The sequence below is a fragment of the Tupaia chinensis genome, unplaced genomic scaffold (assembly GCF_000334495.1).
Source record: "Tupaia chinensis unplaced genomic scaffold, TupChi_1.0 Scaffold000341_1, whole genome shotgun sequence".
In the NCBI taxonomy this organism is placed as follows: domain Eukaryota; kingdom Metazoa; phylum Chordata; class Mammalia; order Scandentia; family Tupaiidae; genus Tupaia; species Tupaia belangeri.
In genome coordinates, this window is record NW_006159835.1 from 3,921,709 (window position 1) to 3,935,017 (window position 13,309).

The 13,309-nt window shown below is 39.0% G+C and overlaps 1 protein-coding gene across 2 annotated transcripts in view; it reads right to left on the reverse strand.

The window, feature by feature from the left end:
- Positions 1 to 11,034: 11,034 nt before the first annotated feature.
- The window catches only part of REL (REL proto-oncogene, NF-kB subunit), a 22,306-nt gene continuing 20,031 nt past the window's right edge, over positions 11,035 to 13,309 (reverse strand). The window contains exon 9 of one of the 2 annotated variants that reach the window (XM_014589238.2): positions 11,035 to 11,931. In XM_014589238.2, coding sequence (XP_014444724.1) covers positions 11,192 to 11,931 — 740 coding nt within the window. In that variant the 3' untranslated portion in view covers positions 11,035 to 11,191. Of the gene's footprint in view, positions 11,956 to 13,309 lie in introns of both variants that reach the window. The other variant, XM_014589237.2, reaches the window with a different exon arrangement.

Here is a 13,309-nt window from a genome sequence, read left to right on the forward strand (position 1 = left end):
CCTGAACCACTGACCCATGAAGCTTCATCCCAAATATCAGTGTGTAATTCTACAAATAAGGACATTATTCTATGTGTAACTATCAAATTAATGAAGTTAACACTGATATATTACTATTATTTAATCCACAGACTCCATTCAAGTTTGAACAGCTGTGACACCAGTGTTCTTCATAATCAAGTGATCACACTTTGCATTTAGTTATGTCTCTTTTAGTCTCCACCAAGCTGAAACATTTTGCCCTTCCTTGGCTCATTACTTTAACTTTCTGGAAGATTTCAGACAAGTTATGTAGTAGACTTTTCCCTCACTTTGGATTTGCCTGGTGTTTTATTTCAGATTCAGGTTCTATCTTTTTGGCAAGAATATCACAGAAGTAGTACTACCTTTTTCTTGCATTTTATCAGGTGTCACACAGTTTTGATTTGTCAAATCACTGATAGTTGGGCTTTAATTAATTGGTTAAAGTACTGTCTACCAAGAGCTTCTCCAGTTTTTTTTTTAAATTGCCAGAGGGCGTGTGCTCATGAGAGAGGAGGGTGGAGAAAGCATCCCAGATGGGGAATTGTCACACTGCAATTCCTTCTTCTCCATCTCTTGCTCCCTTTTGGGATTTCTGGCTATGCATGCACACACACCTGGCATGTTTCTCAATTCTGACAGGTCTAGGACTCAAACTGCATGGTCAGCCATGTGGAGTGCGGCTACCTTAGCTACCAGACCATGGAGCTGGCCCATAAGTTAATTTTAGTTTAAAAATATGTTGAAACCAATGTGTAGTTTTCTCATAATACAGTTTCCATGAACTTTTGAACATCTTACCTCCCTTGTGTTTTCCAATGTCATTTTTCACAGAAAATTAAAAAAAAAAAAAATCCTAAAACCTATATGGAATCACCAAAAACCCTGAACAGCAAGAGCAACACTGAGCAAAATGGCCAAAGTTGTAGGCATCACACTACCCCATTAAAAATATACTACAAAGCTCTATTAATCAAAAAGCATGGTATTGGCATAAAAACTGACACGTGGGGCCAGCAGGTGGTGTTTTGGTTAAGGTTCTGGACTCTCACATGGCACCCCATAGTTTGAGTGCTAGACCCGGTGGCTTAAAAATCACACTGGGCACATGTGCATGCATGTCCAAAATCCCAAAAGCAGAATGAAGTGATTTTGGTGTGGTCATCCCCCCTCACTTTCCCTCTCTCTTGCAAGCGAACATACCTATAGCAAAGAACTATAATTTTTACAAAAGGTTAAGAAGTATATAATAAAAAAAAAATGCTCTCTGTACATACTGGACTACTATACAGTCATTAAAAAGAATGAAAATTTGTCATTCAAGGCAATTTTTTTTTCCTTTTTTTTGGAGAGTTTTTCGCTATAGGGAGTGTGCACTTACCAGACAGACTCTCTGAGAGAGACAGAGAGACAGAAAGCAAGAAATCACCCCCCAAGGGGGATGGCCATGCCGCAATCCCTTCTCCTCCATTTCCCTCTTGGGATCTTGGGTATGCACGCACACGTGCCCGGTGTGAGTTTTAAGTCACTGGGTCTGGGACGCGAACTGCGGTCGACTACGTGGGAATCCAGCGACATAGCCATTACACTAACTGCTGGTCCCTCAAGGCAATATTTTGAGGACATTAAGTGAAGAAATCCAAGCACCGAGAGACAAATACTGCAGGATTTCACTTACATGTATAATCTAAAAAAAAAAAAGAAAGAAATCACAGAAGTAGGGCACAGAATGGAGGATACTGGGGCTGAGGCAGTGGGTGGTGAAGGGTGGGAGGATATCAGGGAGATGTTGATCAAAAGATACCCAATTTCAAATAGAAGGAATAAGTTCAGAGGTACATTATACAACTTGGCAACTACAGTTAATAACAGTATTCTTGAAAATTGCTAAGAGTAGATTTTAAGTATTCTTACTATAAAATGATGACTACGTGAAGCCAGGCTGTATGTCACAGCATACTGCTCCAAGGCTATAAACCTGTACAGTATGTTACTATACTGAATACTGTAGACAACTTTAACACAATGTAAGTATTCATGTGTGCAAAATACAAAAAATGCAGTAAAAATATGGCTTAAAAGATTAAAAAAAATAGTGGGACCAGCAGATGGCATAATGGTTCTGTCGCTGGACTGCCATGTAGTTGACCATGGTTTGAGCCCTGGACCCGGCAGCTTAAATGCACACCAGGCATGTATGCGTGTGTGCCCATGATCCTGGAAGGATAACGAAGGAGAAGAGATTGTGGTGTGGTCATCCCCCCTGTAGGGTGATATCTTGCTTTCTGTCTCTTTCTGTCTCACTGGCGAGTACATGCACACTATAGCAAAAAAATCTCTCTTAAAAAAAAAAAAGATAAAAAATAGTACACATATACACCATGAATGAAGCATGCACAACTGGAAGTTGCTCAGTGACTGGTATGTGAATGTCAAGGCTTAGAACATTATGACACACTCTGTAGACTTTATAAGCACTGTACACTCAGGAAAGCTACAATACACAAAAATACTTTTCTTTCTTTAATAAATTAATCATAACTACATTTTTACATTTTAAAATTTATAAAATTAAAAATAAAAAAGGTTTTACTCTGGGACCAGCTGTTGGCATAATGGCTATGTTGCTGGACTTTCATGTAGTTGACTGCAGTTCGAGTCCCAGACCCAGTGCCTTAAATTCATGTCACCGTGTGCGTGCATGCCCAAGATTCCAAGAGGAGACTGGAGAAGGGATGGCGACGTGGCTATCCCCCTGGTGGAGCGATTTCTTTCTGTCTCTTTGTCTTTCTGGTGAGCGCGTGCACCCTATAGCAAAAACCTCAAAAAAAAAAAAAAGTTTTACTCTTTTCAAATGAAACTTTGTATGGGTATACAATTTTTTTTTCTTTATATCCTTATTCTATAATTTTTTTTCTATTTAAAATATTTTAACTTTTTTTTTTTTTAAATTAAGATATACTCAGGACCAGCAGCTGGCGTAATGGCTATGTCGCTCCCATAGAGTTGACTGCAGTTTGAGTCCCGGACCCGGTGACTTAAACTCGTACCGGGTACATGTACGTGTGTGTCCAAGATCCCTAGAGGAGAATGGAGAAGGGATTGTGGTGTGGCCATCCCCCCTAGGGGAGGGTGATTTCTCGCTTTCTGTCTGTCTTTCTGGTGAGCACATGCACCCTATAGCAAAATCTCTCTCTCAAAAAAAAATTAAGATACTAACATACACATTAATATCCTTATCTTTTCATACCATATCCTCTCTCACTTAAGGGGCCAAGATGAACAAAATAACACAAGATTAAATTAAGCACATGAGAAAATGAGGCAATGAAGAGGTGTGATCAAAAGAAGACATATAAGGATGTTGCCAGTGTTAACAGTCTTACAGTATACTTTTAACAATAAAGAAGTACAATATAATTATATACATAAATCAGTAACAGTCATTTATTATCAAGAATCACATACTATACATAATTATACATGCTAAATTTTAAAAGCAATTTTATTATTTTTAAATTTGCTAAAGGGCATATGGCTAACTGTGGTTTGAGTCTTGAACCCAAACCTGGACCTAGACCCAGTGGCTTGAAAAACTCTCCAGGAGCTTACACACGCATGTCCAAAATCCAAGAGGAGAATGGAGAAGGGACTGTGGCATGTTTATTCCCCCTGGGGGGTGACTTCTACTTTCCCTCTCTTTCTGTCTCTCCAGCAAGCACATATGGCAAAAATCTAAAAAACAAACAAAAACAAAAACAACTGCATCTTGATACCAAGCTTAATATTAAATAATTGAGCAGTACCTGAGAACTTTTAAAAATCACTTTCGGGACCAGCAGTTGGTGTAATGGCTATGTTGCTGGACTCCCATGTAGTCGACCACGGTTCAAGTCCCAGACCCGGTGGTGTAAACTCATGCAGGGAGCGTGTGCACCCAAGAACCGGAGAGAAGAATGGAGGAGAAGGGATTGTGGCATGGCCATCCCCCCCTGGGGGGTGATTTCTCACTTTCTGCCTCGCTCTCTGTCTTTCTGGTGAGTGCACACTCCCTGAAGCAAAAACCTCTCGAAAAAAAATAAATAAAAATCACTTTCATCAGTGCCTCCAAATTCACTCATTAAGAAATGTATAAGAAACAGTTAAAACAGTCAAAAATTAGGATTTTGCTATTATGCTGAGATCTATATTCATCAGAATGGCATGTTAAAGTATATAGTTTTAAAACAGAAGTCAACTCTAAAGGGTTCATCTGGTCTGAAGCATGCATTTAAGAATGCTCATTACCCAAAAGCTCTGTTTTGCTTTCCATCTCATCTCAGTGCTCCCTGAAACAGTCAAGAGTATCAGTTAATTACCCAACAGAAATCAAGTGTGTCACTAATAAAGTTGCATGAGACTGAATTCCAGAACTGGTGCCCAAGAAACTATATCTTCCTACATTTTAAGTTATAATTGTATAGAGTTAAGAAAATTTCCCTTTCTTATTCAACCTCTGAAAATAATACAGAGCAGAAATCTTTCAGTGACAACTTCATTATATATGAGATTCACTTTTAAGATGATTCTACTTACTCCCAATTTGTTGTCCACTTTGGCAAATTAATTAAGTCACAGAATTTCAAAAAGTGAAGTCGCTATCTTCACTGTACAAAGTGATTCTGGAACAAATAACGTTTTCTGGATCTGGGCAATAGTCACACTAATGAGAAATCCATCTCAAGGTTCTTACTAAAGCACCTAATCCATAGTGATTTTTCTCACTCAAGTGTTGCATTAGATATTAATCAGGGCCCCAGGATATACACAGATGTTGGCTTATTAACAATGATTAGCACTATAAAATTTACAGTGTTTCTTCCTGTGCATAGTTTTATTTAGGATGATACATCGTGTGAGGTAGGTAGGCTGGGTATTATCTGTCTAAAAACTGCCTATTTCCATTTCTACATGGTATTTAGCAACATGTGATAATACTTCAATTATCAGTTTACAATACAGCAAATAGTTAGGCATCCTAGATCACCAAACCCAAATATCTGTCTCTCTTTTCTTAATTTGCCAGCAGAGTACACACTAGTCAATGAGACAGAGGGAGAAGCACCCCCACAATGGGACATGGTCATATGCAGTCCCCTCTCCTCCATTTCTCCACTCTTTCTGGGGTCAGGACTCAAACTGCATGGTCAGTCATGAGGGATCTAGCCATCCCCTGACCATCAGGCCACAGGGCCGGCTCCCAAGGCTCTCTTGACATGAAAAATACAGTTTTTCTTAAGCATTAGGTTAGAAATGGAAAACCCAGCTGTTTCTGTTCATGAAGGTGGTGAGTTGAGGCCTAGTTGCCAATTAAATAGGGCTTAAGATAATAGGTTCTAATGACAGAAATCAGAATGGTGGTTTTGAAGACTAGGTTCATGTTGGTAAGAGGCATGTAAGAAACTTCTGGGATGCTAGAAATGTGCTAAACATGGGGGTTATGTGGATATTTACACACACAAAAACTGATCAAACCGTGCATTTCAAAATTAGTCCGCCTTATGCATTTTACTTCATATGTGCTATCCTCAAGAATACTAACATTTGTCTCATTCATCTGTACCATTTTTAGCACCTAACATGATGCTTTGCATGTTATTCACTAAAAAAATGTGGGATCTATGATGATTACATGAAAACTAGTGTCTGTGCAAAGGCAGGTGCCAGGGAACTAAGTGCATGAGGGAGAAAAGATTAAGTCTGCCACATACAGTGGAGAGAAATAAGTAAGGTCAGGGGTATGAAATCATCTTAATTACTTTAGAATTGCCACCTACTGACACTACTATTCCCAATAGAGCTATTTTAAATCTGGAAGGGTTACAGAGGGTTTTTAAAATAAAAGGAGGGAGTGGGTCAAGAAGAGTGTATTTCTCAAGACTTATGGGATCCTGCCATTACTGCTTTTCCTGCCAGGTTATGTACCTTTCCCTTTAAAAATCATGTTCTTGTCAGGACCAGCAGTTAGTGTAATGGCTATGTCGCTGAACTCCCATGTAGCTGACCACGGTTCGAGTGCCGGACCCGGTGGCTTAAACTCATGCCTGGCGCATGTGCATGCATGTCCAAGATCCCAAGAGGAGAATGGAGGAGAAAGGATTGTGATGTGGCCATCCCCCCGGCGGGTGATTTCTCGCTTTCTATCTCTCTCTCTCTGTGTCTTTCTGCAAGCACATGTGCCCTATAGCAAAAACCTCTCCCCCCCCCGAAAAAAAAAAAAAAAAAAATAGAAATGGAAAATTATTGACAATAACATGTACGATTAAGCACTATGCAGCATATTCTGGAGGGGAAATCATATTTTTATGCTGCGACAATGCTCAGTAAATGAATGTAAATTAGTTAATTAAAACCAAAAAATTTTTAAAAAAATACTAAAATCTTGGCACTACATAATGAGACAGGACACAGACCCAGGGAGAAGGTAAATAGGGCAGGGAACTCCCAAGGAAGAGTCACTATGATAGGCAATGAACACATACGTATATTAAGGTAGAGTGAACTTATAAAATGGAGTCACTCTGGTCAAACTTTTGGGAAGGTTGTTTACTACTCTCAATAAAAATTAAGTATTGGTTCTGACTACTTGCTCACACAGAGTCAACTGTGGTTCGAACCCCGGACCCAGTGGCTTAAACTCATGCTGGGCACGTGTGCGTGCGTGTCCAAGATCCCGAGGGGATGGTGGAGGAGAAGGGATTGTGGCATGGTCATCCCCCCTGGGGGGGTGATTTCTCGTTTTCTATCTCTCTCTCTCTGTGTCTTTCTGCAAGCACATGTGCCCTATAGCAAAAACCTCTCCCCCCCCGCAAAAAAAAAAAAAAAAAAAAAATCATGTCCTTATCCACATTTCTACCATCACTCCATGGTCATTTTATTCTTCCTTCTCTTAATAATAGCTACCATTCAGCACCAATGATGCCAGGAAATGTGCTCAGTGCTTGAGTCCCAATGATAAGTGAAATAAACACTTAAGTCACTATCAGTCCATGAGAAGAAGTCTGTAATTTGGGCAAATGTGAAGCTGCACCTCGATAGGGAGGTGGGATCAAGTTTCACAGTCATAAAGGATGAGTGTTCTCATCATAAAAGAGTAGTAGTGGAGTAGGTAACCTGTTGAGGGTATGGACACCTGAGAAAAATTTTTTTTTCAAGGAATGCTAGCTATGGGATAAAATATAAGGTGAACAGAATATTCCTAACAGGAACACATAGAAAAGATTCTTGGGGTAAAAGAATGAAGCCTTTACTAAGAAAGCAGGAAAATGAAGGAACAAATGCAAGAAATTTTTAGGAGGCAGACTCAAGGACTTTGTGAATAAGCATGAGTGTGAGGAAGAGAAGGAATAAACTATGTTGAGGTTCTAATAAATATGAGTATTAGGATTAAGTGATGATACCATTAAGGAAAGATACAAGAGGTGGAGCCAGTTTATAAGGGCCTTCAGGTAGCATGACAGAAAGCTGCAGCCTCGGACATTAATATCACCCAGCAGCAGGAAAGGGAGCACTGGGAGCCGGAGTTGAGACTAGACAAAAAAGTCCACCTCAGGAAGGAATCTTGTCTATACAGAAGTCCCAGAGGTACAAAAAAGGAATAGTTGATAGCATGGTGAGAACTGGTAAAAGACAGTAGATTTGACGGAGGATGGTCGCTGATCACCTTTCCTAGCATATCTAAGAACATCACAGGAGTTAAGACAGAGCCCAGTGGGCCACACATGACTGGGAAGTGAAGAAAGGGAGGTTGAAAGCATTTCAGAATCAGGGTGTGAAGAGGAATAGGAAGGTGATAAGGAAGGTTTGTTGCTCTTTATTTGGTCTTTTTTTCTGGGCTTGAGAAAACTTTCACCGTATTTATACAAAGGGGAAAACAGGACAGAGGAAACACAAGAAGAGAGAGAAAAGAGAAGGGATCCAGTACACAGCCAGAGTATAGACAGGAAGGTACCGTTCTTACCTTTTCCTCAGAAACTAAGTTATTAAGAACTGACAAAAGTAAAATACATCGAGAGGGAGGACAAACAGGTAGCCAAATTCATTTTAAATTATAAAATAAATTCTACGTTCAGTAAATAGTACCTGAGAAAAAGAAAAATCCATGGGAAATACTCTAAACACAGCTATAGCAGTATCTTAATTCAACTTGCACAGGAAAAAAACTGTAGAACAAGTGGATGCCTTATTTAGTTTTCAAGAATTTCATTTAGCTATCCCAACAATGTTTAAGCTGATCAGTGCTAATTAATATAAAATTGTAAGATTCTGTATTTTTTTTAGAAACTTCCTATCCATTATAATCTAGAGACATCCCAAATTCATATTTTGAATAAGAAAAACAATGTGTCTTCAGGTTTTTCATTCTCCCTGGTAAATTCTACTAAAAGTATGATTATGTGTATGATTTAAAACTTAATGACAGAAATATTCCTTTTTGAATTCCTGATTTTTGAGAACTATTAGTAGTTTTTAGTTGAGGGCCTTTAGTCTTTTCTTTTCCTTCCTAAACTATCCTGACCCCACATTTTACCTTGCTCTTTCTATTTCCCAGTGCCATTCAATCCAGAATTTTTATTTACATGGCATTCATATGCATTTCATTTCGATTAAACTTGACTAGTTTATGCCAACTTATGCTTTGTTGGACATTATAGAGAAGAACTGATATATTATTTTGAGTTTAAGAGTATGATCAACATTTAAGGTAGGTTCTAGCTGAAGATTAAACTAGGTCTTCAATATGATAGTTACTTAGCACCACGACAACACCAAACACAATTAAGATTACTGCCCCAATTCTACCATGATTTTCCACTAGATTTTACTGCTTTCAAATAATGTGATTACCATTATTAATCCTAGCATGAGTCTAACATAACCCAATGTCACATTAAACAAAATGTAAAAATCATAAACACCTAGTAATTGAAACTACTTTCTTTCAAAAAATAAAGTTCTACTAGTAAGTAATACTTCAAACATTCAATAAATAACTGAGTGCTTAATATGAGGCAGACACTGTTCTATGACTGGGGATTCAATAGTAAGAAAAACATAAACATTTCTGCCTTCATGGAGCTTATATACCAGTAAAGTAAAACAAATAACGAACCAGCAATTGCTTAGTCTGATTCTTACCAGTGCTACGGACATATATAAAGCAGGAGCTGGTGGGGAATGCTGGTGCACAGTCAAGGTCTTGGCTAGGTAACAATGGAGTGAGAGCAGAAGGATGCAAGGGGGTGCAGAAGCATACCTTGGTGCTTTGAGGAGAAGCACTGAGCAGAGTGCCTGGAGCTAGAGGAGGAGGAAGGAAAATGGCAGCAACATGAGGTAGGGGTCTCAGCCTCCATAAATTTGAAGACTTTGGCCATTTACTCTGAATGAGATAGGACAATACTATAATTTGACTTGTTTTTAAAATAATCACTCTGGCTACGTTATGGGGAACAGACTTACTGGAGCACAAGGATCTAAGAAGGGTTTTGTGGAGGCTATAGCTTCAATCCAAGCAAGAGATGATGATGGCTTGGAATATGGTGTTAAACAGTAGCATTCAAAATAGGTGGTCAGCTTTGGATATATTTTGAAGGCAGGGCCTACTGCATTTACTGAAAGACTAGATACAGGAGATAAAGAAAGGAGAATCAAGGACAACTCCAAAGATTTTATCCTGTGCAACTGAAAGTATGGCATTGCCATTTACTGAGTTGGGGAAGACTGATGGAGAAGCAAGTTTGGGAGGGAAGGTCAAGAATTCAGTTTTGGATATGTAGAGTTTGCGCTTTAATTAGATTTCTAAATTAGGCAGTTTTATAGATCATAGGGAGTGATGACACCTACAAAAGAAGAAAGGTTCAAGGAAACTTCTTAAAAACTTGGTAAAACTAAAATCATAAGCAATTTTGAAGGTATAGATGTAAATGAGTATAGACTATACAACAGAAAACCTCCCACACCTTGAAAGCTCACTTCAACTGCCTTCTGTCCAACTTAACATTTTTTAAAACGTTTAATTTACATATAAACCTAAGAAACTCCAAGAAGCTTTGGAAAACCCCTTAGGGGTCACCTTGACCCTTGGGCCTCAAATATAAGGAATTAAAATGTTCCAATGACATAGCCATTACAGGTTTTACCTTAAATTTGCTTGAAAGCAAATATTAGTTAATTCAGGGGCCCCCAACCCCTGGGCTGGACCAGTACTGGTCCCTGGCCTGTGAGGAGCAGTGGACAAGCTAGACTTCCGAGACTTCATCTGTATTGCAGTTGCCTCCAAGCCTTCCTATCGCCTGCGTTACTGCCTGGGTTCTGGTCAGTCCCTGTTACTGGGAAGGTTGGGGACCACTGAGTTAATTTATTCATTTAACAAGAATACATTAATACATTTACAAAAAGAGGTATAAAAGAGCACATTTGGAAAAACTGGATCTTTGCTTTAACATTCCCTAGTCTGTCCTGGGGAAAAGTGGTAGGATTCTAAGACAGAATTCACATCACATATGGTATCAAGTCTTTTCAAAAGAAGTAACATTTAAGCCCTTTTAAATTTCTATTTCTAAATTTTATCTTTTTTGGAAAAAAAAAATTGCCAGAAGGCAAGTGCACAGGTGCTTGCAGGAGAAAGAGAGAGAGAGAGAGAGAGAGAGAGAGAGAGAGAGAGAGAGAGAGAGAGAGAGAGAGAATGAATGACCATACATGGCAGGACGGTCACGCTTCAATCCCTTCTCCTTCAATACTACTTTCAGGATTTTGGGCATGCATGTGCATGTGCCCACTGTGTATCTTAAGCTTCTAGGCTGTAGTTACATAAGTTGTATCAAGATAAACACTTAAAAGGATTTTTTAAAAGTTTTTTTCCATAAGGCACATGCACTCAACCAGAGAGAAAGAGAGAGAAACAGTGAGAGAAAAAGTGAGAAATCACCCCCCAGGTGGATGACCATGCCACAATCTCTTCTCCATTCTCCCCGTGGAATTCTGGGCATGTATGCACACGTGCCCAGCATGATTTTCAAGCTGCCAGGTCCAGGACATGAACCACAGTCAGTCATGTGGGAGTCCAGCACCCTAATCACCATGCCACCTTCTAGCCCCCTATTTAAAAGGATTTAAAGCAAGTGAGTTATACTTAAAAAAATTCATATGCATAGGAGTCATTCAACTGATCATTTGACATAGTGCCAATATCCGAATACTGATTGCTCTGAACAAAATTGTTTGGATTAGCATTGTTTGACTGTCCCGACTCATCTATCATGCTGTTATCTGCACAACTGAAGTTAGACTGAGCAAATGCATCCGATGGTGGAGCAAAAACAGCAGTACTGGAACTGGCGCCTGTGGACATGCTGGAAGTAGACATCTGATGGAGCTGTCTCAAGTCTCTTGGGTCTAACACTGAATTACATGAAGGATTGTCAAGGTTCATGCTCACAAGTCTTGGATTATCAGTCTCTCCCATGCTATCATTGCTGGTTGTCATCATATTCACAGGACAGTTGGGCAACATGTTGGCATCAGAAATACCATATAAGTCAGCTGAGGACAGGGATGATGCTTCCATTCTGCCTGTGTCATCAGTATCGTTATAAATGCAAGCATTCGAAGCATTTAAATGATTCACATCAGGTATTTCCAGGAAAGGTGGGATACCTTGTGAATTAGAGGAAAGGGTCCCTGTTGGAAATCTACTCAGTGGATTTGCATTGACTGAGCATGTGGTGGAAGGGGCCATTGTTGACCAGCTTGAAGGAGGGTGAGATACCATCGAGGGCATGGCTGAAGGATGATGAGAGAATCGACTTGAGGTGGACCCAAGTGAGGAATAGAATTCTGCTCGACCTGAAACCCCGGATGGCCTGGGCATTTCTGCATGAGAAAACAAGTTTGATTCTGTGGGAGAAAAATGTTATTTTACAAAATTAAACACAATTTTAGAAAGCATTGCTTCTAAATGAAAATTGCACAAACATACTAATAAAGAAAAACTTCAAGGAAACTGATGTAACGGTTAAAATAAAAAAATTTAAAAACACTAAAATTATTACATGGGTCGGGAACCAGCAGTTAGCGTAATGGCTATGTCGCTGGACTCCCACATAGTCAACCGTGGTTCGCGTCCCGGACCCGGTAGCTTAAAACTCACGCCGGGCGCGTGTGCGTGTGTGCCCAAGATCCTGAGAGGAGAATGGAGGAGAAGGGATTGCGGCGTGACCATCCCCTCTGGGGGTGATTTCTCGCTTTCTGTCTCTGTATCTCTCTCTGTCTGTCTGGCAAGCGCACACGCCCTATAGCAAAAAAAAATCCTCTCCAAAAAAAAAAAAACCAAAAAACAAAAATTATTACATGGGTCTACTCAAAACAGGATTCTATAACATGCACTGTTTTATAAATACATATAAAATAATTTTGGTAAGTTGTTTTTGCACATGTAATGTCACATCAGTTAAATATGAACATCTAGCTTCAACAGTCCTATAAATATCAAAATTTCTATTAATGGGAATGTAGATAACCAAAACCATTTCATACTCACTACTTTTTTTTTTTTTTTTTTTTTGAGAGTTTTTTTGCTATAGGGTACGTGCACTCACCAGAAAGATAGAGACAGAGAACAGAAAGTGAGAAATCACCCCCCCGGGGGGGATGGCCACACTGCAATCCCTTCTCTATTATACCAGCTGCTGGCCCCATACTCACTACTTTTAAGAAAAAACAGAGAGCTGCAAAAATAATTTTTTAGGAATGACTGATCCCTATGTCAATGAGAATTTCACATACCTTTTAAGATATTTTAAGATATGACGCTAAGGTATTACAAAGTTCCCAGTTAGAAAAAAATTAATTTTGTATTTATTTACATATCATACAAATGCTGTGCATACTAACTCAGGAAAAAGAACAGATTTAAGGATGGGTAGAGGAGAAAAGACTTCTAATTAACTCTTGGTTGAATGATCTAAACCAGGAGTTGGTAAATTTTTTTCTGTAAGGGGCATACAGATAGCATATTTTAGTTTAATGCACTTTATAGCCTCTGTATAGTCCCTGTTGCTGTACACTTAAAAAGCAAAGATGATAGGTAACCAAGTAAGCTTGACTGTGTTCCAGTAAAATTTAATTTATAAAAATAGGCAACTAGCCAAATCTAAATAATTTCTTCTATGACATATTGTAATTAGCAAAACTACTATCATATGAACAAAAGGTAATTTCTTTCTTTCCTTTTTTTTTTTTTTTTTTTTTT